Source organism: Rhinolophus hipposideros (assembly GCF_964194185.1).
Source record: "Rhinolophus hipposideros genome assembly, contig: HAP1_SCAFFOLD_542, whole genome shotgun sequence".
Taxonomy (NCBI): Eukaryota; Metazoa; Chordata; class Mammalia; order Chiroptera; family Rhinolophidae; genus Rhinolophus; species Rhinolophus hipposideros.
The window spans coordinates 1-24116 of NW_027669436.1; the positions used below are offsets into that span (position 1 = coordinate 1).

The 24116-nt window shown below is 52.4% G+C and overlaps 2 protein-coding genes and 1 long non-coding RNA gene across 3 annotated transcripts; 2 read left to right on the forward strand and 1 right to left on the reverse strand.

The window, feature by feature from the left end:
* Positions 1-6: 6 nt before the first annotated feature.
* On the forward strand, positions 7-7132 carry LOC308495591 (long-chain-fatty-acid--CoA ligase ACSBG1). Its single transcript, XM_081080556.1, has 7 exons — positions 7-58; positions 755-936; positions 1737-1967; positions 2569-2786; positions 4122-4261; positions 4665-4911; positions 6508-7132. Exons 2-7 carry the CDS (start codon positions 800-802, stop codon positions 6591-6593), a joined length of 1059 nt encoding a protein of 352 aa, XP_080936682.1. The 5' UTR covers positions 7-58; positions 755-799; the 3' UTR covers positions 6594-7132.
* A 285-nt stretch (positions 7133-7417) lies between these two features.
* Positions 7418-19970, reverse strand: LOC308495590 (isocitrate dehydrogenase [NAD] subunit alpha, mitochondrial). The gene is made up of 11 exons (XM_081080555.1): positions 19816-19970; positions 17371-17433; positions 15415-15498; positions 13804-13918; positions 12697-12884; positions 12160-12293; positions 11424-11526; positions 11266-11330; positions 10228-10312; positions 9659-9811; positions 7418-8833 (listed from the first exon to the last, which is right to left on the reverse strand). Exons 1-11 carry the CDS (start codon positions 19840-19842, stop codon positions 8750-8752), a joined length of 1101 nt encoding a protein of 366 aa, XP_080936681.1. The 5' UTR covers positions 19843-19970; the 3' UTR covers positions 7418-8749.
* Positions 13948-22362, forward strand: LOC308495592. Its single transcript, XR_013993011.1, has 5 exons — positions 13948-14336; positions 15112-15358; positions 17933-18022; positions 19167-19371; positions 21543-22362. It is a non-coding gene; the product is annotated as an uncharacterized lncRNA (long non-coding RNA).
* Positions 22363-24116: the final 1754 nt, after the last annotated feature.

The following is a 24116-nucleotide window of genomic DNA, read 5'->3' on the forward strand; positions in this document are numbered from 1 at the left end:
GTGGACGGGCCTGCAGTGGGGGGCCCAGGTCTGCTTTGCCGAGCCTGATGCCCTGAAGGTCGGTGTGCGGTCTGCCATGTGGGCGTGTGGGGATGTATGCCAGGGCCACCCACGTGTGTGCTTGAGGGCCCTCGTGTGCACTTGGGAGTGTGCATATCAGAATCTTTTCAGCTGCAGTGAGCTCAGCCATAAGTGACTGGACAGGAAGGAAAACTGATGCCATCACCTAAAGGAAATCGAGTCAGAGTAGTCCCTTGGGGCCACCACCATCGAGGTTGGGCATCCTAAGAGTAAGGTCACAGATGGGCACAGGTGGCCTGCCCCGCCCTGCACCCCATCTCATCAGCTACACCTATTCTTTGGGTCCTTGTTTTAACCATGAAAACTTTCCCAGAAGTCTCCCTAGCAGACTCCACCCCCCACCTGGCATCTCATTGGCCCCAGTTGGGTCACATGTCCCCACTAAACCAATCACTGCTTAGCGGGACAGGATATCACCTGTGAGTTACAAGTGATCACTCACTGGGGGGAGTCACCACCAAGGACAGGGGGCCGAGGTACTTCTGAAGCATCTGAACAGCGTCAGGGTTCTGTTGGCAAAGAAGCAGTGAGTTCCAGCCACAGTACGTGCCCCAGGCTGTGTGCACCTGCCTGCACACCTGTGCAGGGCGCCGGTGTGGTGTGCAGCTGATGAGGCAGGGCCCCTGCTCCTGGCCGGCCCTGACCAGCAGCTGCCTGTCTCTGGCGGGAGCAGGGGAGCCTGGTGGACACGCTGCGGGAGGTGCAGCCCACGTCCCACATGGGCGTGCCTCGGGTGTGGGAAAAGATCATGGAGCGCATCCAGCAGGTGGCAGCCCAATCCGGCTTCATCCGGCGCAAGATGCTGCTGTGGGCCATGTCGGTGACGCTGGAGCAGAACCTCACCTGCCTGGGCAGGTACAGCGAGCAGGAGGCCTGGGGAGGCAGCGGGGCTGGGTCACAACCCCAGGACACAACCCAGGGTCTGCCGGGCCAGGCCTATCCCGGCCCCACTCTGGCCTCAGCTCTGTGGACCCCGTGCAGAGGCCCCCACCGTGGCTGGGCTGCAGCCCCTGTCCTCTTCCCAGGCCCCACAGGAGTCACCCCAGCTTTGGGTTCTGACTTGAGGACTGACTTGCTCCCTCCGAGATGCATTCAGCTCCCTGGGGGCGGTTCCTGACCTCAGTGGTGGCTCGAGAAGGGTCCCGGTGAACGCTCAGATCGCTCCTGCGGGAGGGCCGGTGATCTAAGTGGCCTGTTCTAATTCAGTGTTTTCCACGACTCGTGTCTGTGAAACTGCATCATGTCTCACGAGACTCATGAGCACGTGTCTGCGCTCACACCTCCTCCTCATAGATGAAGAGTGAATGTGCATGAGTGACCCAGTCAAGGGCTTTAAATGGGCCCACACACGTGTGTGCGTGTGTGTATGCTTCCCTGCATGCGTGCATTACTGTGTGTGCCAACTGGCGTGCACCTGTTGCCGCCTGTGTGCTTGTACACACCTGAGTGTTGGTCTGGCTTCCTGGCTCAGGACATGTCTGCACACACACCATGTGTGCCTGCATGTTCACAGGCGGGGCTCTTAAAAATCCGTAGTCACAGTGGGGTGGGCATGGGCACCAATTAGTCAGGACAGGTGAGTGGCCGGCCAGTGTGTACCCACTGAAAGCACCCTTGGAATGCGAGTGTGTGACGTGTTCTCCTTCCCCCGCCAGCGACCTGAAGCCCTTTACCGCCAGACTGGCTGACTACCTGGTGCTGGCCAAGGTCCGCCAGGCGCTGGGCTTCGCCAAGTGTCAGAAGAGCTTCTACGGAGCCGCCCCCATGACCGCGGACACACAGCACTTCTTCCTGGGCCTCAACATTCGCTTGTACTCGGGCTACGGCCTCAGTGAGACCTCAGGCCCCCACTTCATGTCCAGCCCCCGCAACTACCGGCTATATAGGTGCGGCTTGCTGTGGCACCCCTCGGTCACACAACCTGGGCTGTTGGACCTTGGGGTCCCCAAGTGCCGACAGTTCCATCCTTGGCCACGTCCCCTGCCAGGCCTGCCTCGCGGAGGTGGTGTGTGCCACTGTGTCACCGGGTCTGTGGTTGAAAGCAGCCATACAGCCCTCAACCCCTGAACAGAGGGATCCCCCTTTGTCCCTGTCCAGCGGAGGGCTGAGGGTGTCCCAGCACCGTTGATGGGCCAGACTCCACGTGGAGTGGCGGCCCAGGCCAGCCCTCAGCGGGGCAGGGAGGGCAGGGGGGCAGCCAGGTCTGGGAGTGAGCGGAAGCATCCCGTCCCTGCCCACCCACCACAGCGCCTCCAGTTTTCCCGGCAGGATTTCATTCATTCATTCGTGCATGCATCCATCCACCTAAAAACCTTCCAGTGGTCCTACCTCTCGGCTCTGGGTCCTGTGGTAAAATACAAAAAGCCTGGGTGGGGACACCTGACCACTGGTGAAGACTGAGAGGTTGGGGACCCCTGGCTCATGGTGGGGGTGACGGGCTTGGAGGAACCCGCTCCCCCTGACCAGACCTCGGGCCCCCACCCCCAGCTCTGGCAAGGTGGTGCCTGGCTGCCGGGCGAAGCTGGTGAACCAGGATGCAGAGGGCACCGGTGAGGTCTGCCTGTGGGGCCGCACCGTCTTCATGGGCTATCTGAACATGGAGGAGAAGACACGCGAGGCTATCGACGCTGACGGCTGGCTGCACACTGGCGACGTCGGCCGCCTGGATGCCGACGGGTTCCTCTACATCACCGGCCGTCTCAAAGGTACCAGGGTGGGGTGGGTGTGGGGTGAAAGGCACTGCCACCCCTTTATGCTGCTACGAGCCCTGAGCCCTGCTGTGCAACCACCTCAATAGACATCACTTGAGTTACTCTAGTCTCCTGGGGGGCAGTTTCTGTTCTTGTCGGGACTTCCAATGAGGACGCCCAGAGAGATTATGTAACTTGTCCAAGGTCACCCAGCTGGTAAACGGTGGGGCTGGGACTCAGGCTCCCGAGAGAAACAAGGCAAGTCTGCCCAGAGGATCCGAGGGCAGAGGTATTACGTATTTTATGTGCAAACATGGACGTGATGTAGAGTAGAACACAAATTGGATGTTAAATTTAAAGTGAAACTTGAGACTTCAAAGAAATTTTCCATGAAGAACTTGGTTCTTCCAGGGAAATAAGTTGGGAGAGGACTTTGCTGACTTTGTCCAGTGACTGTCACACCCCATTGTCCACTGTCCACTGCACTGTGGGCTCCTTGCTGCAGTGACGGTCTTGCTCTGTTCTGTGCCTGGTGTCAGCACGGGACCCGTGCACAGAAGAGGCCAAGTCATCGCTGTTGAATTAGCTAGAATTGGTGGGCATGAGTGCAATCCAGCCGAGGTCAGTCCAGGTGTGTTTGGTAAATACACGAGGTCTTGCCATCCAGCCTGGACGTAAGCCATCGTTCAGGGCACAGACCACTGCACTGAGGGACCAGACACACCCAGTACATAACTGGATGGAAGAAGGACACCGTGAGCAAAGCTCAGAGGAGGCATCTGGTGTGGACGGTAGGAGTCCAAGTTTCTTGAAGGGACAGCTGAGCTGGTCTGTGAAATAGGCGAGAAGGGGAGAGGGCGTCCCCGTGGGAAGGTGTAAACAAGGTGAGAGGTCCCAGTCGGTGGGGAGGGGCTCGGACTCTGGAATGGCACTGTACTCATATCGGCTCTGCCATGTGACCTTGGGCAAGGTACGTAGCCTCTGTGCCTGTTTCCTTGTCTGCTTCTTCATAGGCCTGTGGTGAGGGTTACGGGATTGCTGCACGCGCAGCACTTAGCACGCTGCCTGCACGTGATGGGTGGTGGTGACCAAGCCAAGGCAGGGAGGGGGAGACATGAGAGTTCAGGGTGAGTTAGGAGGCCCACTAAGGAACTGGGTCTGGTAGGTGAGGTATTTGAGTAGCCAGTCCTGGGAGAGGAGGAGGGGCATCTGTCCTCTGGGCACTGCCACCGTCCCCCAGCAGGTGTGAGGGCTCCCCCAGTATCCAGCAGTGCCGCCTGCAGCTCCTGCCTCCGGGGCTGGGGCCGAGGCTTGAGTCCTGGCTCAGCAGGCCTGGCCTTGCCTCCCCAGAGCTCATCATCACGGCGGGAGGGGAGAACGTGCCCCCCGTGCCCATCGAGGAGGCTGTGAAGACGGAGCTGCCCATCGTCAGCTGTGCCATGCTGATTGGGGACCAGAGGAAGTTCCTGTCCATGCTGCTGACCTTGAAGGTGTGTCTGGGGTTCAGCCAGAACACGTCTGGGTCTCAGGACTTGGTTCTGAAATAGCCAGTTAGCGCTGGCGCACTCGGGGGCAGCCGTCGCGCAGGGAAGTCCCTTCCGCCCTGAGGTACAGTTAACACGCTGCAGGGACATGTCCCAGCACAGGCCAGTCAGAGTGCTGCTGCCCTGTGCCCCCAGTAGGTACGGGCCCCAGCTGGTGGGTGCGGCAGGGTTATGCTCCCTGTCCTAGATGGTGGTTTCTCTGAGGTCTTCTGAGTCTCGGACCACAGGGGCGCACAGCCCGGGCAGCGGCCTCCTCACCCCAGAGCCAGAGCTTAGTCACCGCCTCCTCCAAGACCAGGCTGCGCCCTGCACAGCGAGGCTCAGTCCTGACCCCATGTCTGTCCGTCAGTGCACTCTGGACCCGGACACCTCTGACCCCACCGATAACCTGACTGAGCAAGCCGTGGAGTTCTGCCAGCGGGTGGGCAGCAAAGCCAGCACAGTGTCCGACATCGTGGGGAAGAAGGACCAGGCCGTGTACCAGGCCATTGAAGAGGGCATCCAGAGGGTCAACCGGAACGCGGCTGCCCGACCCTACCACATCCAGAAGTGGGCCATTCTCCAGAGGGACTTCTCCATCTCAGGCGGAGAGTTGGGTAGGTTTAGTCTGGTTTCACTCCCCACTGTTCGTGGCGCTGTATGGGAGGGCGGAGGCCATGGCAGAGCCTGGGAGGTGCCCATCGGGAAGCAGTCATGGCCAGCAGAGGGTCCCTGGTGGCACTTTGGGTGACCGACCCCCACCTCTTTCCCATGGGAGGACACTGACAGCTCAGTGCGTGGGTTGTGGTTGGGAAAGCCTATTGCAGGCACAAGGTCTGTGCTGAACTCGTTAATTTGAACACACACTTGACTTTGCTTTGCTTCAGCGACCACCAGGTAGACACAAAGGCCTTTTTAGTGTCTGGGCTGGAGACACCTGGCTCTAGAGAGTGACCACCATAATGTGTCAGGTCAGCTGCTGTGACAGGTGAGGGCGTGAAACCCTCTGGACCATGTCCACAGAACCAGAAAGTTTTCTGGTGCGGCCCCAGCTGGATGGATGCAGTTGCTCTTGGCTGTCACGTCTTGGGGTGGGGGAGAGAGTTACGGTCCAGGGACATGGATGGCTTCTTCAGGAGAGTCCCCTGGCCCAGATCCTGAGCCTAGACTCACTGGCCAGTAAGGCTGGAGCGTGTCTGCCCGTCCGGCCTAACACCACACACACCGTCAGGCACTTATCCTCGCAGCACTTTATGTGACGCTGAAAAAAACATTTAATAAATAAAATGCACGTACTTCACGGGGGAAAAATGGCGCTGAAGTCTCCAGTTCCACAGCTAAGGGTGAGTTCTCACAAAGGGGACGTTCAGCTGCCTGGGACCTCGAATCAGAGCCCTTTGTGCTTTGCAGGGAGCTCCTCATAAAGAGCGTGGCAGAGCCCTCCCCGGCCAGGTGTCCCCCATCCCCTCCCAGGCTGTCAAAGTCCAGCTCCATGTGAACTTCCACTGAAATGCAGACATGATCTGTTAGTTATCGTATGTAACAAGTTACTCCAGAAATTAGCAGCTTAGAGCAGTAAGCGCTCATCTTAATTTCTGTGGGTCAGAAGTCCAGGCAGCTTAGCTGGGCGGTTGTGGCAGGGGGTCTCATGAGGTTACAGCAAACAGCGGCGGGAACTGGATGGGCCGCTTCCACGCTTCTTTCCTGGCTATTGGCCAGACGCCAGGGGACCTCTCCATAAGCTGCCTTCGTGCATTCACCACACAGCAGCTGGCTTGTCCCAGAAAGAATGACCTGAGAGAAAGCCCAGGCCAGAAACTGTAGTCTTTTGTGGTTTTGGTTGATTCCTTTATTGGTTGAAAGGACAGAACAGAAAATGCACTGAGGATCAGAAGTGGGTGCAGGTCAAGAATTGGGTGGATGTGGCTCACACTTGACTCCGTATGTGAGAAACTGCCGGCCTGTTAACCATCCTCAGAAGTGACAGACCATCACTTCCTGGATTCTGTTGGCCACTTAGACCGACGGTGGTATGACGTGGAAGGGGCGACCACCAGGAGCAGGATACTGAGGGCCGTCTCGGAGGCTGGCCACTCGATTCTCTGGCTTAATCCAGTTACAGGACTTGCGGCAGGCCTCTGGATCTTTACCTCACACCTTCTCCGGTTTCTAGGAGCCTAGGCCTCATTCATTTCTTCCCATTTCTCTTTGAGGTCCCACGATGAAACTGAAACGGCTCACAGTTCTGGAGAAGTACAAAGACATCATCGATTCTTTTTACCAAGAGCAAAAAATGTGACCCGAGGCCGTCTTTCCAGTATCCCCAGAAGACTGCAGGCCTCCCAGAGCGTTTTCCTGAGTGCAGGTCTTCAGTCTGGGCACATGGACTTCTGGCAAGTCTGTTAGGTCTCGGGTCAGGTATGGCACCAGCATTCCATTTACCAGGACTTGTGCCAACAACAGCTGACAATTCCGAGAAGCTTCGCATGTGCATAGTTTTAAGTGTTGCTTTTTGTTCAGGTGACATGAGACCAGCTCTCATTCCAGAAGGAAAGGGCTGACAGAATTTGGCCTTAGTTCCAGGTAGATTTTATGGGCTGCTGGCTCACTCAGCAGGCCAGCCAGCGGCAGGGAAGTCGGCTCGTATTACTGCGTGCAAACGGCTGTAACTCACTCACTCACTCACTCTGGAATCTTGTTGGACGCTGCCGACGCTACCACTCCAGTACCAGGTGCCCCTCCACGCACACACGGCTGACTTGGTGCTTCGTAGTGCTGCTGCTGCCTACTGGTATTTAATGTGTGATACGGATATTAAACGCTTTAACAGAACTGTCAGCAAGTACCTGATTTTCTTTGTCACTTGAGCAGGTGGGACGTCAGAGTGGTGGGTACTTAACCCACAGTACTACCTGCATGGGCATGAGTAACCACTGGCGCCTGGAATCAGCAGAGGTGCCAGAGGGTCAAGTGCAGCGTTCCAGCGAAAGCAGCCAACTCTGCAGGTGTCACCACCTGGCCACCCAGCTGCTCTGACACCTGCAGCAGCTATCCTTAGCGCAAGCCGAGTCACAATAACTAAGGCATGTAACGGGAAGCAGGTAGAACAAGCAGACATCTCCGTCAGTTTGGGAATTCTTTATTAGTGTAAACCCAAGAACAGTTAGCATAATCCAATAAAACAGAAGCGGCAGCTGAAACAGAGTAAAATACATGTAAGATTGTAAGTCTGGTTACAAGCCTTAAAAAGCACCCAGACAGGGATACTGGTTGTTAAGAAATCCCCCTGTGACCTAGGTACATTATGCAAAGCCACAGGTTTGCAACGTTATACAAGGGGCAACGGAAGACATGAGTTGCCTTTGGTTTGGGGCCAAAGGATAACTGTTCATGAAAATAGTGACTTGGTGTCAAAGAAATCATGCTGGGGGCCAGGGAGGAATGGGGGAGGGGGTTGGGGGTGAGGAGGGAGTGCCTGAAGGTTTAAAGCTCAGCCCAAGTCCCAGTGCTGAGTCTGTTGGGTCTCTGCAACCTGGTCTCGTACCCCTGGTGCTGAGGGGAGTGGGAGGGGGCAGCCACTGAAACCTACAATTAATAGCCATGTGGTCAGGCCTTTTAGCAGTATCAGCTGGAGTGTGATACGTGTGCTGCAGGAGTGGTCAGCTCCCACGTATGACTCAGTCAGTCCAGGGGCTCAAATGCTGTTACGTATGATGCTTAACGTGTGTCCAATGAAAAGGAACTACCACCCTCCACTTCGTTAAAAGATCTCGCCAAGAACAGGAAATTGCAAGGTAACAAAATAATCAAACAATACATTTGTCTTTGTAGCCAATATATTACCTATGTCTTATTAACAAAAATTATAGCTCTCATATATTTCTTCAATCTGAAGTCAATATATTCATACTCAGTAATTCATATAATGGACAAATCTCTCAATTTTTCCATATAACTAAGAAATACACCATATTAACTATTTTTGATGTGAACTTTCCTAGGAAATGTCTCTCGTGCCCGTTCATTTGATAATGTCATCTTGTGCTATTATGTCAATATTCTGTTTTATTTCTATTATATTTTTCATAAACCAAGGAAAACTTTTTCTTTAAAAAGTTACATGGTTTCTCTTATTAATTCTGTATCATATTTACAGCTGAGGAAAAACTGTTTTAACATAAGTGTAAAATGGTTGATAATGGCAATGATAGTCTGCTTAGAATTTACCAAAAAATATATACCAAATAGACATTTAATAAATAAAAGAAGCACTTGGAAAGTCCTTTAAACAGGCTGAGGGATGTCACCTGCATCGTTTGCACAGATTTTGTTAAGAAAAGCCGGATCTAACAAGAGGAAACAGGAAACCAAGCGCACACAGAATGGGACATGTCCTAACACAGGCTTACGCGGCGTCCGTTACGAGTGACTGATCAAGTACCATCGGCAGAAGCGCTAATCTAAATCTTTCACTCGGCGACAGATCTCTTCTGTGAAGTCTGAGCATTTTGAGTTGCCTCCCAAGTCTTTTGTTAAGCTCTGAGAAAAGGAAAACACGAAAGTGAAAGTGTATCCAGCAAGGATATTTCTGTTTAAAGCCCCAGTGAGATACCAGCTGAGCTGTGCCCAAAGCAACGTGCCTACCCCAGGAATACTGGGACAGTCCCGCTGTCCACTGAGAAAACGTCTCATTATGGACATCTGATGAGAACAAATCTAAACAAGAGGTTTCAGAAATCCCTTGGGGTATTTTCAAAGTTGAAAAACCTTAAGACATATTTCAGTATGTTTTTGGAGGCTGGGAAGCAGATACTACGGTGGTATTTAAATCACCAACTCTTAAACTTCCCTTTAGGCAAGAATGCCTCCCATACAGCAGTGTGTACTGCCAGCCTGTCCTCTCTTCACTGCCAGACAGGCCTCAGCGCCTGCAGTTCCTTCGCATCCACAACGGAAGGTCCTACTGAGGCACCTGCTTGGCTGTATGGTGTAACTTCACAAATAGTGTCCGAGTGACAACGAACAACATCACATGCCCTTCCATAGGACGGTCAGACTTGAAAAACAAGCCTGGATCTCTTATATTTGGGCTGTAAGAAGAAATTTCACATTACATAATTTTTTTTAAAAGGAGCCAACCTGAAAACATTAAAACCTTGAAAACATTATGGCCCGTGAAATAAGCCAGTCACAAAATGACAAAAGACACGATTCCACTGGACTGGCTGAGTGCCGGCCCCGCTGGCCCCGCTGTACACAGAGGCTTCGGTGCCACTCAGCCCTGGTGGCCATGCTCGGCCCTGGGCTCCCGCCGGAGCCCCCGGGAAGTGCCCTCAGGCAGCACGTGCGACGAGGGGAGCGTACCTTCCCGTCCTTGATGGTGGCGAAGCAGGCGGCCTCGATCCTGGCGCCATGCGCCTGCAGCCCCATGTGGCGCAGCATCATCACGGCGCTGAGCAACAGGGCTGTGGGGTTGGCCATGTCTTTGCCCGCAATGTCAGGGGCGGTGCCGTGAACCTGCCCGGAAGCGCAGTGGTCAGGGCCAGGGCAAGCACACCCCCAGCCCCGGAAGGGGCCCTCACCAGTGTCCTCACGGGAGGACGGTAACTGAACAGTGGCCGTGCCCAACTCCTCAGACAAAGGCCTAGAAATAAGGCCGCAGAGAAACAAAGCGCCAAAGTAATTTTTAAAAACTGCAAACTATGGACTAACCCTCTTTTCCTGTCAACCTTTGGTCAAGTATTTTAACTGAGGAAGGATAGGTAACAAGGATACAAAGTAAACGAGGGAAATGAATGAATAAATCAAACTTAACGTAAAAACCTAACCAAGGCATCATTTCCTTTCAACAATTGGAGAAACCCAAAAGGTCAGACATATTTATGCAGATCACCACTCCTGGGTTCCCATGCCATTCTGACTGGAATCCTTACCGACTCGAAGATCGCAACCCCATTGGCGCCAATGTTCCCACTGGGTGTCACACCGAGACCTCCAATCAGTCCTGCACACAGGTCACTGGGGGCAGAAAGCATGTCAGGGGTTTTGGTGTGAAAAGTAAAACATCTCACCCAGCACCCAGACTTCAGTGTTTCAATACCATCCTCCACTAAAAGGAACCAGGGCTCCTTGGAGAAGGGGCTGAGTCCGCGACTGCGGTTGGGAAGATACAAGATGAGCCTAAAGCATGTGGCTGTGACAGCTCAAAGGGACGATCCCTGGCCACCTTGGGACAACCTACACATTAGTATGAACGAAAGTGCTGGATGTAATCACTACATACAGAGAAAACTTGAGTCCTAATTGATAAGTAAACAGATACACACGAGACAAGGAAGAGCTTATCCGTACAGTAGAACACCCACTAATGAATGTAAGAAGGAAATGATGGAGTCAGAAAATTACCATTTGGCCAAGAGAGAGAGTGAGAGGGAGAGAGAGAGAGAGAGAGAGAGAGAGAGAGAGAGAGAGAGAGAGAGAGTGTGTGTGTGTGTGTGTGTGTGTGTGTGTGTGTAGAAGGAGAGAGGGAGTAATACCGTGAAAGTGATAAAATGTTAACATTTGGGTAACCTGGGTGCTGAATACACAGGAATTCTCTGTACTATTCTTGCAACTTTTCTGTAAGTTCTGAAATTATGTCAAAAGTTACAAAAAATCTGTAAAAATGACCACCCACCTACCTAGCTCTGCATAAAACATTGAAGTCAATCACCCGACCAACCAACACCACACCTGAAAAATGTGAAGGAATGAGCGATCAGGGAGCACTAGCCCAGAGCCAACAGGGCATGTGAAGGAGGGAGTGACGCACCCGCCTGTGACCACTAGTCCCGCCTCCCGCCTCATCAGGGCCCGAGTCCTAGCTCACAGCAAATGCTGTCTTTTATAACACTTGATTGAAATTTTTAAATCAGTTTCCTTCTGGACGTTTATAAATAAGCTGTAGGCCAAAAAGGCACAGCCCGGCTCACCTCAGAATGTCTCCATACAAATTTGGCATAACGAGGACATCGAACTGGGAAGGGTCTTGTACCATCTACGGGAAGCATAGGTGCGTTTAGCAGTCAGCGTATACAGCGCAGGACACACTGCACTCCAGACGGGCAGGTCAGTATGAAAACGTACTTACGTTCAAACACACTGTATCAAGGTACATCTCATTGAATTTGATATCTTTACAGTTTTCTGCAACTTCCCTGCATTTTTGCAGAAAAAGCCCATCGGACATCCGCCTGTATTTAACCAAATAAAAAGTGTTGAAAGCAAAAACTTGTAGAGAGAAAAGCATCAAATCAGAGAAGTAAAGTAAGTTCAGGAAATTGAAGTTCCAGAAGCCACGACGTCTGCCTTCAATTACAGTAAACTTGGTTTTTAGGCGGTAGTGTCATGCGGCTACATTAAGAAGGCTAACTTACTGGATTATTTATTAATACATGGCTTCGCTACCTTCCACACTCACCACCCTCCTTAGGTCAGGTACCCGTTTCTTCATATGTCAGAGACGGCCTGCAGACTGGCTCTGAGGACTTAAGCTGCCAGTGACACAGGTGTCACTGCTCCGTCAGGTGCACGGGCTGCCGTAGGCCCTGAGCACGTGGCCACTGCGGAGCCACGCCCACTGCTCTACTTCTGAAACCTACTGGCCTCAGCACCCGGGGCCCCAGAGTCCACAGCTTCTTTCTCTGCTTCTTCCGGGACCTGGATTCCTGCCGCCCAAATCTGCTCCAGTCACTCACCCAGTGAGGCACGTCACGCAGGAGGTGACGACAGAAGCACCGGACCAAGACACCCGGGGTTGGTGAGCTAGCTGGAGAGGAGAGCAGAGGGCCGTACTGGCCTCCCGACAGTGCCCCGCAGGGACTCACATGATGTTGGCCTTGTGCACGGCGGTGACGTTGCTCCGGTGGTTGTTCCGGGCGTACTCGAAGGCGAACTCCGCAATGCGCCTGCTCGCCTCCTCGGTGATGAGCTTGATGCTCTGCACAACTCCGTCCACGATCTGAAACACACAAGTCCTGCTTCTGGAAAGGGCACGGGACATCTGCAGTGGCGTCATGCAGGGCCCACGGCCATGGCTAGCATCACGCGGCCCACAGTCAGTGGGGTTCACGATCACCGAACCCTGCGAGGCAGGGACGGGAAGCCCCACTGCAGGGAGGGCTGAGGTGCAACCATGGTCGCCTGCCCACGAGCGCCCGTGAAGTCAGGATGCAAAATTCAAACGGGGCACGTTCCCAGGACCCATGCGCTGGTCCTCCTGGCACCTCTGTGGCCAGACGCAGGACCAAGACAAATGCCCCACCTCACAGTGGTCAGCGTGAACTGCCCCTGAGAATCTGAGCAACTGCCACGTGCATGGGAAACAACCCAGCCAAGAATAAAAAGAGCCTCCACAAACATACCACATGCTCGATTCCACTGTACTCCCCTTCCGTATTCTCACGAATGGTGACAATGTTTACGTCGTTGTAAGGGGTTTTATAGCCTTCGATTGAGACACATGGTCGGACATTTGCATAAAGGTCGAACGTTTTACGCAGCAATAAATTCATGGATGGGTGGCCAGCTGCTATTGGGGTCTTTAAAGGGCCTGTAATAAAGAAGAATCCCCAGATGACAAGGACCTTTCCTTCTTTATAAACACAAGTGCATAATGTTTACTTGAGATTCCTTTTTTCTTCACTTTTCCATCAGGGTTGTATTTAGGGCCCGCTCTTTGGACATGAAATAGCTGTGTGACACGTCTAACGGACGCTTCACAAACCAGGGACAGTTGCACAACAGAACAGGAGTTCAGAAGGACACACGGGTACCCTGTCTCTGAGTCTGATGTTCTCTTCGTCGGGAATGAGTCCGTCGTGGCTGGTCACCCTGAGGCACCCACTCCCAGTGTTGCCCACTGACCCGCTTAAGCTGCCTTGTGAAATGTGTCTGCCTCTCTTCACGCGCCCTCAGAATCAAATGGAGGAAGAGAAGCTCCTCGTGGAAGCTTTCTGGGCCGCCGGCCGCACTCCTGTCATACTGAGCGCCTACTGACAGGCCCAGCACCAGGCCGGCTGCGGGACGTGATCTAATCCTCACCACCCTCCTGGGAAGCGCCAGCTCTAGCAGCCATCAAATGCAGTGGAAAAATCAAACAAAACCAGAGTAAGACGTCTGTGGAGGCCTCCCAGCCAGGAAGTGGCAGGGACAAGATTCAAACCTGTTCTGTCCGGATTCAAATCTGTCACCTCATGTCCTTAAATTTGTATTAATTAAGATAAAATGTAAAAGGTATGCAAAAGATAAATGTCGGTGAAGATAAATGTATACTGTCATTGGACATTGGCCAGTAATACTTAATGTTTTTACTGGGGAAAAATATGTCCCAAAATAAAAAGCAAAGCATCTTACTATGAGTAAGTTGCTTCATAAAAGGCTGGCTTCATTTAGCTTAAATGCATGAACGTTCCAAAATGTAAGAGTGGCAGCAGAAATCGGCGATGACATCACACCCACTGCAGGGCTACCTTTCAGGCCCATCTTGTTCTTATCCATGGACTCTTTGGCTTCTGGAGGGATCATCCACTTTCCTCCCGGTCCTTGAATGGCAGTGACATTCCGCTCCTCCCACTGAACAGGCACCTGTATGCAGAGCACAGCACAGTGAGCTGGAAAAGCTGAACAGACTGGCATTCATACCACAATTACAAAGAAACTTCTTCACCTCTGGATGCGACTGGTGAAGACACACAATAAAGCTCCAGAAGGTTCCTAACATGTAGGAAGAGATGTCGTTCTCTATATGCCCAGAAGGACCCTCCACAGTTTCCCATCCAGTCATGCTCCTAGCTGCCACCTGTCCACTTCTTGTTTGCACAACTCAACATGGCTATAATTAGAATATTATCAGAAGGGGAGAAATGGTTCACAGAAGTGATACATGGATGAACTTGAAAACCTTATGCTAAGTGAAAGAAGCCAGTCATGAAAGACCATAGATTCTTAGATTCTACTCATATGAAATGTCCAGAATAGGCAAATCTATGGAAACAGAAAGCAGGTTAGTGGTTGCCAGGGGCTGGTGATGGGAGGGACAGGGTGAGCGAGGTGGGGGGGATGGGTAGTGCTTGCTAACAAGTGTGGGGTTTCTTTCTGGGTGATGAAAGTGTTCTAAAATTAGATTGTGGCGATGGCTACACAACTCTGTGCGAAAAACCACTGAATTGAACTATACACTCTACATGGGTGAACTGTGCAGTATGTGAATTATGAAGGGAACAGTTTTAAGGTATAAGCCAGTGTCATCCTGTCTTTCCACATACACCCTGCAACGTGTGCACACACATCTGGCAGCCCGCACACTTAGCGTGCACTGGGAATAACAGAGGAAGACGTGCTCCTTGTCCACCTCTCACAGCTCAGTGAGCGACCATATTTCAGTCCGCTGGGGGTATGTGCTAGTGTTGAAGCATAATTTCCTCTGCAGGAGTTTTAACAAGGAACTCATATAGGAAAAACAACGTACGTGTAGTTTCACTAAGTTGCTTTCCTTGATTTATAGCTGTTGGTATCATGACAAACACTAATTTAATCTTACACATTATATCGCCTAACAGCTATAAATAGTAATAATAAATCATCATATCAAACAAAGTCCAAATTTCCTAAATGCCCAAAACAAAAGGATTATAAGATATCTACCTGCATTGAAGACTGGGCTGTAAGAATAATAAAACCTTACACTTGATGATACCACATCAGGAATTTTTTTTTAAATCTTTCAAAACCTCCTATGTAGTGTTTTGAAATACCAGTTGCATTCTCCTGTTTGGCAGGGAGGCAGAAAGAGGCAGACAGTGATTTGGCAGGGCTGGGAGACCTTGAACCCAGGCAAGGTGCAGAGACCCTCGAACACTGTGGCACTGCTCTGATCACTCGCCAGAGCCGGTGCCATGTGGTGGCTGGAACCACCCATGGTGACACAGCGAACACCCCTGTGCAGAATCGTGAAGACTAACAGCAGACCTTATCAGCTTCATACAAATGGGGACAATTCATCCTAAAGTTCACAGACTCCAACTGGTAAGGAAACTTTTCTACAAGTTCTTATTAAGGGTATTTTTTTTAAGCCCACTTACTTTAGCAGCATCAAAAATCTTCATAACTGCAGCTGAAATTTCTGGGCCAATACCATCTCCAGGAATTAAAGTTACTGTCTGAACCTGAATATAAGAAATCAAAGAAGACAGTAAGAATTGACTTCTGAAGGTCTAAAACACAATGTCATTGACAAGGAAATCCAGCTTATTGGGGGGGGAGGCTGTCAAAAAGACCCAAATGCCGTTAAGAAAACAGACCTACCTCCCAAGGGCTTGTCCAAGAGGAGGTAAGAATCAAGACTCCACAAGTCTACTCTTTACCTGAGTTCAGAGGTAGTAAAAAGAACTCCAGTGATGTTCTTTAGATAAAAAAATAAACTAAGTAGACTTCCCCATTGATACTACTTTTCACACCAGCTACAAAGGGACTCATTAATTCAAGTGCATAAAACCAAAGAGAGCAAAAAATTTCAACAACATTCTCTCTAAAATTTAGACGGCTTCTCATGGAGGCAAGTGCTTTCCTCGCCACTGGAGTCCTGGAAAGTTTAGTTTCTCACGCAGCTTGTTCAGTCTCACAGAACACTTTCCAACACACTCCCAGAATACCACTGAGGTCTGTTTTGGCACTCAGAGAAGACGAGACTTCACATCAAGAGAGGGTCTCCATTTTTCTGAGTTCCTCTATGAAACTGGCTCCTTAATGGCAAATGTAATTAAAATGAGCTCAGTAAAGTTTACATGTAACCAATAAGAACAGCACATGTGATCATACATGCAGAATCTGAGTTATACTTAGTGCATTTTTAATGTAGCATCAATGATTTATTTCAAAAGCTTCAAGCAGAATGAAGCGTTTCAAACACAGATATACAAATGTGTAAAGGGAAATAATAAGAGGTTTTAAAAGACCTAAGATAATATTCAGACCCTCTCCCTCCACTTGGGGACTTCCCCACCTGGACAACGTCCCTGGCCTTACTCATTTGCAGCTGCCTGAGCTACTCTTCTTAAATCCCAGAATCAAGTTTCCCTGGTCTTTGGCCTTCCAGTGTTACTCCCTGAGCAGGTGGACTAATTGTTTCTGAATGTTTCTGTACAGCTGAAGAAATCTTTGTAAACGTTAGTTTCTCTTCTTATACCTTTCAAATATAACACCCTTCCCACCAGGCTGATACTTGTTTTTAATGGATAGTGTAAAAATCAAATAATAGAGTGTAACGGTCATATCATTAGCTTTCGGAACATGTTTGAAACGCTCGGTTCACTGTCCTTGGGATTGGAGAGGAACCGCATTCTGTATCTTTGCATTGCTCATGGGCTCTGCTGAGCCTAGGACCTCCTGGCTGCTGCTTCCTGTTCTCCCAACATGTCATGACAAATATCATCAGGCCACCAGAACAATCTTTATTCCATAGTCAGACAGTAAATGGGGGAAGATGTAGCATGGCCTTGCAAATCCCTCCTGGAATAAGATGTGACGTGGGAGTGCAGGAATAATGAAGTCCCATCAGATTCTATAACAAAGGGTAAAATAGAAACAGATAGGAAGTCACTGACCCACGGTATTAGAATGTTCTAGAAATGTGGTGATCACGCTAATAGGCGATCACGCTACTGTTTTTAGGGAAGCTCACAAAATAAAAACGCAAAGCAGGCTTTGAAGCTTCTCAACAATTTTTTCTCATGTTGTACTAGTTTTGAAAAACACTGTCTTCCCAAAATGAGATTGGGAAATAACAGGCTCAAGGGAAATTTCTATCTATTTTTAACAAGTCTCCTTCAAGATATTTACGTGACAGGCTTACATAGCCAGCTGTAATATAATTCTTTTAAATGTGACCTAATGGATTTGTGCATGTTAGCCAATAATTTTTACAGTATAAATATGGCCAATTTTCCCTACTTTTAAATAAATGGAGATAAAGGGCTAGATAATAAATCTTTCTTGAGAAACTTCTAAAAGGAAAAAATAAAAGACATAATTATACTCACACCACCAGCCAAACCTCTGGTCACCTGTTTTGGGTTGTGGAATGCCCCCAGCAGCCGAGACACCTATATTAATATCAACAAAGAAATGTCGTTAACAGAATTAAACCACATGCAGTGAGAGGCAGAAACAAAGCCACTGCTGATGGCTGCTAATGCTGTAAGTTTGCAGAGATATTTGGGAACTTCCGAGGGATATTTTCTCATATATTAGCTCAATGTGGCTACCTAGTTCAGATCTGAAAACCTAAATATTCATTTACCTTTGTTTTGAGAACTTAAGTACCATATGCTTTTAAAGTCCATTTTATAAATAATTTGTTAAAAGATGTTGAAGGTAGATTGAAACTACACATTTTTTAGCTCAAACGTTGGGTTTTCCTCAGAGGATCTGCCCCTGAGGCAACTTCTACTCCAGTCCCTAAAGGGAGAAACTGGTCCAGCAGAACCACAGAAGTCACATGACTGTCAAAGGTCACACAGGGAGTCCGTGTCAGAGGAGAACCTGGTCTTGTGATTCCACAACCCAACACTGTCTCAACATCTATGGGTTTTCTCCTTATAGACCCTGAAGGCAAAACATACTGATAGCGCACTGATTATCAACTATGCTGCTTTCGTCCCTTGTTCTGAAGGCTGCCCGTACCTACCACAGGTGAGTTTGGTGTTACGTGTAAGCTCAGTGGTTAAGGGACTGACTTCTGTTTAGGCAGTGACACAGAAGCTGCTTCACCTTCAGAAGCAAATGTGACCTAACAGTTACCGTCACACAAATCCAGGTCCGAAGACGTAACAAGCACAACCCAGTTACTGAATAAAACCCTACTGATGCCCAAGAACCAGTCTGTTTCATGACTGCAAGATATGAGTAAATACGAGGTATGATCAAAAACTACGGTGAATGTTTAAATTTAAAAACAAACAAACACTGCCATTAATCCCTCTCAAAATACTGCCCCTCGCTTTGAACACATCCCATCGTCCTTGCCACTTCCTTTGCCATGAGTGTCTTTAGTTGCGCTATCGTGACTGCTTCGATGTCCTGAATCGATGCAAAATGTTTACCTTTCATGGTCATTCTGACTTTGAGGAAGAGCCACAAATCGCATGGTGAATAAGGTGGACGAGGACATACCGTAATGTTTTATTTGACAGAAATTGCCGTACATCAGAAGCAATGTGTGACATGGAGCGTTGTCATGATGGAGGATGATTAAAACACACTTTAAAACACTCCTCTCAACAGTAGCTCACACCCGACTGACCGCACCAAACCAGTTGAAACTTGTCACACACTGTTACTAAGGTTCGAGGCGCCACTTCCTATATTGAAGGTCCCTGCGTTTCCCTTGGATGGCAGGTGACAGCAACATTCCCCATAGTTTTTGATCACACCTCCTATGTTGACAGCTAAGAACGCTTCAGGTGTATGTTCCTTCTGCAAGTACTAGCTGCTTTTATATTATTTTATGTAATCATTAAACAACTCTGTGAATAAGTGTATGTTACAGATGGGCATATTAAGGCTCAGAAATGTAAAGCAATTTGCTCAGGATCACATAGCCAATCAGTGGCACTGCCAGGATTTCAATCTAAGACTCTTACATTCCTGTGCAGAGCGTTTTCACTAAATAACAGTGCATGTGGACCTCACTGTAAACTCAAAACAAAAAAAGAGTATAAAATTCTTTAGGAAAACAATTATGTTCCTTATGGTAGATTTCTAGGGAACTGCTCTTTACCCCAAGAGTCTGTTCTTCCCTGTACCTATAATCTGGAATGTGACCTTGGCCCCACAGCAGGCAGAATGGAACTAAGAACTAGGAACACCAAGACGCCTGGGTTCCTCGTCGGGTCTGACACCGACTTCCTGCGTGACCTTGAGAATGACCTCTTCAGGCGCGTCTTGGGCGCCACGGGAAATCAAGGAGCCGCAGAGATGGTCTTAGCCCTGAGCTGCCGTGGGGGCGGAAGCCCTCCAGATCGTAGATTCTCACGGAAAAGGTAAAGGAGGCGCTAGTGCTCTCCCTCTCCGAGGGTGCAGGTGGTAAGAGGGGTCCGTGTCCTTCGAAGGGGACACAGTCGCAGGAGCAGCCCGGGGAGAGCTGGGGTGGGGGCCCGGCAGGAAGCGGACGGGGATCTCACCCCGGACCTCGCCTGCCCGGCGCCCGCGGCCCGCGAGGTGACCCGGCTCCGCCGCGCGGCCCGCGGGAGACCCGGCCGCCAGCAAGGAGCGGTCCCAGCCTCGGACGCGCAGCTCGGCGCGGGGCCTGGGCTCCGGCCCCGGGGACGGACCGGGAGCAGGGCCGCGCCCCTCCTCGACCTTGACGCCGTCCCCTCCGGGCGCGGCCGCTGGGTGCGGGGTGCGCCCCTCCGCGCGCCGGCCGCGGAGCCGCCGCCAGCCGGCCCGCCGATGCACGCGGCCGCCGCCGCCCGCCGGGCGCTTACCTTGGACATCCACGCGGGCCCTGCCATCGCGTCTCCTCACCGCGGCGACAGCGCGGCCTCAGTGCGCAGCCGTGCGGCCCGCGCCCGCCCGCCTCGCAGGCCCCGCCTCGCAGGCCCCGCCCCAGGGCCCGCCCGGGGAGTCCCCGCGCCGCTCAGCGGCCGTTGCACACGCGCCGCCTCCGCCGGCCAGTCGCGGCCCGCTTCCAGGTGACGCACGCGGCCGCGACCGACGCGGAAGCCGCCGGGTTCCGCTCTCCCGGCCCACTCCTCCTGCAGCCTCCTCCGTCCTGGATTCAGCAGCTGGGTGCGCAGCACGGTGGTTCCCCGCTTCCTAGATTCCGGTCACTTGTTGTCTGCCCGTTTCATTACAGCCACCCTCCGGTGGGTGAAGTGCTACCTCCTTGCAGTTCTCCTTTTCATCTTCCAGAAGGCTAGTTGTAAATAGAGCCTTTCTTGTGCACTCGATTTTAAATGGCAACCCCTCCTCCCTACTGCTACCTATGCCCCCCTTCCCTGCTTTATTTTCTATAGTACTTATCCCACACCTGACATACCATGTATATTTCCCTTGTTTATTTACAATCTGTCTTCTCCGCCAGGGGTAAATGCCAGGAGAGCAGGATTTTTGTTTCGGTGCGATGCTGTATTCTCAATGCCTATAGAAACAGTAACCACATGCTCTAGACGGGGCCGGATTTAAATCCATCCATTACCAGCTGTGTGACCTTGGCAAGTCACCTTCTCTAAGACTATTTCTTTACCTGTGAAATGGGATGATGAGACGAAACTACAGACTTAAGGGCGTTCATGCAATCGTCCTATTCAGTAAATGGGCACAGCACAGGTATAATCAATGATTCTTTCCTCTTCCTCCATTCACCCTCACTTCAAACACACTTTGTCCTTCTCAGGGACCACAGCCAACTGCTGGGAGCCGCAGAAGCATGTGATCTGGAATCAGAGAATGAGATTGAGACGTGCTTTGCCACATCCTAGCTGGGTGGCACTGGGCAAATCACTTTGCCTCTCTGAGCCCAAGGTTTCTCATCTGTAACATGGGAACTGTACCCCTTGACCTTCCTCACAGCATTGTTGTAATAGTTCAAGAGAGGGCCTCATTCAGGTCACCAACAATAGCGATCAAAAAGGATGTGTTCTAGGAATTTTCTAGTCAGGTTGCTGCTCCCATTCTGTGGGAGGAGGGGCGAGGGGCTCCCAGAGCTGAAAACGCAGTGTGCTGTAGAGGTCCTGGTGTTGCTACCTGGAACGGCTGGACTGCACATCAACAGAGATTAGCAACTGTAAAAGAACATGCCAGAGGGTCTGAACACAGAAAACTGGCCCGTTTGTGACCATGTGAAATCTGAGATGGGCAGAACTTTTCTAAGTGATTGTGCGCTTTGGAGAGGTTTCAGTTTTCCCAACTCTAATATAAAAGGGAAGTGCGGGTGGGGCGAGTCTTACAAAGGCCTCTCTGCCCGAAAAGTCCACATTCTCTGAATTTCTGGTCACATATCCTGACTTCTTTCCCAAGGCTGAGGCCCCTATCCCCCATATCCAATACAAATGAAGGGTGAGGAGGCGGCCGCGAGACTGAGGGTTCTCAGTGATTCTCAACACCACTTGGGAACGTGGATGCCCACATTCTTGGCCACCCCAGACCTACTCAGTCAGAAACTCGGGGTGAGCCTCTCAAGTGGTTTAAGAAACAAACCTCCTGTTTTCAGCATGAAGTCCTGGCCTTATCATCAAAGCGCCGTGTGGAATAGGGGCTGCCGACCAGTGTCTGCCTCCAGCCAGATTCTGCCGCTTCCCAGCTGTGGACCCCGGGGCAAGTTACTGGACCACTCGCGCCTCAGTGTCCTCATCTGTGAGATGGAGGTAATGCCTGTAGAATCAGCTGTGCTGGCGTTAGAACGCACACGTGTGTGCTGGACCCCTAAAAGGCACTTGACAGCGATGACATTTGCTTAAAAGCCCCAGAAAATGTCCTGGCCTTCGTCCCAGTCTCAGGACACAGTAGCCCTTTAGATCCTCTCAAGTCTCACATCTGCGTCCAAGGACTCAAAAATAGGCGAGCAAATCCTGTCCTCCTCCCCACGAGGCCCAGGGGCCGGAGGTGCCCTGCCCCGGCCTGGCCCGGGACGGGTCTCAGGAGGCAGCTGAGTGACCCCTCCCTCTCCGCGAAGGACGGGTGGGAGAAGGCCCTGCCGGGGTCACGCCCGCACCGGCGCCGCAGCCAGGTGTCCGCAGCCCAGACGTGGCGGGTGCGCGCCGCCCACACCACGCGCAGGGGCACGAGACCTGAGGGCAGCGCCCGCTCTCTGGGCCCGGGCGCCCCCTTGCGGACCTGCGGCCCGCGCCCCGCCCACAGGCCCCGCCCACAGGCCCCGCCCACAGGCCCCGCCCCCGGGCCCGGCCCCGCCCCTCCCGTGGGCTGCGCGGCGGGCTGCGCGTGGGGCTGAGCGGCCGCGAGTGGGAGGCGGCGCCCGGCTGGCTGCGCGCACCATGGGGAACAAGCAGACCATCTTCACGGAGGAGCAGCTGGACAACTACCAGGTGAGCCGCGCCCTCCCCTCGTCTTCCCGTCGCTGCCAGGCCCCCAAAGGCCGGGTCCCGAGTCGCCCCGGCCTCTGCCCTCACTCCAAGCTTGACCTTGGGCCGCAACTCCTCGGAGCCTTCACGTGGGCTGCAGGCGGGACCCCTCATCCCGGGAAGCGGCCCAGGAGAGCGAACCTCTGCGAAGCAGGACCAGCTGGGGTCCTACCTCGGTGGGGATTGAGGTCCTTCGTCCTCCAAATGCGGTTTTAAGTGGGGGATGATGTCTTGTTTGTCCGTGGGGGGCTCTCGCTGTGGCGCTAGCATGGAAATAATTGGGGAAGGAGGCCAGCCAGGCACCAGTGTTCCATGGTCACCTCTCCAAGCTCCCTCTCTCAGGTCCCCTGCAGCCGCCCCTTAGACCCGTGGAGGTCCCCTGCCTCAGGAGCCAGCGAGCTGCCCAGGTCGGAGACCCAGTGCCCTCCCACCCTGTGCGACTTGCCTCTGGTGGCACAGGAGCCCAGCCCCTGACTTGCCCGCGGGCCAGCCTGCCCTGGGCCCTGCAGCCGCCGCTCCCTCCTCCCTCGCCACCCCCTCCAGATGCTCTCTCCTTCAGGGCCCCACTGGGGTGCTCCCTGCCCACCTCCCTCAGGCAGACGGCCAGACCGTGTGGTGTGGTCGTGGTCGCCTTGTGGAGAGTGTGGTGGGAGAGATGACAGCAGCCGGGGCTTGGCAGCCACGTGAATGTTTATTTTGGTGTCGGGCTTGAAGTGTGGGGCCTCTGACGTGGCCCCTTCTCCTCCTGGAAGCCTGGTTGCCAACAACAGATTTCTCAGTGGCACTTGAGGCCCTGACAAGGAATGGGACCACATTCGTGGGGCGCCTGGGGTGGACCAGGTGCTGGAATTTGCCCTGATAGTCACAGGGAGGCCGACTCCTGGCCCCAGTTTACAGAAGGGTAAACGAAGGCCGAGATGCCGGTTGGAATATGAATCTTGAATCCTGGGGAGGAGGGGGTGCCATGTGTGCTCCTTGCCTCCAGTATAGCTTTGTGAGAGGCAGGCAGTGAGGTGTGTGCTAGGGGAGGGCACTCATGGCAGTGGGAGAGCGGGATGGAAGGGAGCTTCTGCTTTACTGCAAGTTTCACAAATAGCGCAGCTCTGGAGCAGGCCCAGCAGGGCCGGCAAGAGGCGGTCTAGGTGGGGGGCACAGTGTGGTAAAGGCTCCAAGGTGGGCACAGGTGAGAAGGTAGACGGTGCTGAGGAGTGAAGAGTAGCCCTGAGGGGGCAGGGAGCCTGGGTCCCCACTCAGAGCAGCCTGGCTTCAGGTTACCCTGTAGGAGCCAGTCCCAGCATTGGGTTCTAATCCTTTGCCAGAGCCTGGAAGGACCCGCCAGTGCAGCCCAGTGGGTGGGAGAAATGAGAGCTGTGAAACCTGAGAGCCTCACCTCCCACCCTCTGACTCTCCAGCCAGCCTCAGGCCAGCCGGGCCAGCTGTGGGTGACCCCTCCCTCCCCCATCTGCAGGGTCTCCTATCCTCCTCCCCATCCCCAGGTGCCAATGATCCTGAAGGTTCAGTTTTCCTCCCAGACCCCTTCCCTGCCTTTTGGATCCATGCCCACACCCCTGAAACTCCAAAACATTTCTGCTGCCTTCCCCAGACCCCAGGCCTACTCCTCCAGCTGCTCCAACTCTGCTGTCCCACAGCTACATGTTCAGTGGAGGGCAAGTCCTGTAACTCAGCGTCCCCTGGGGGTCCCCTCC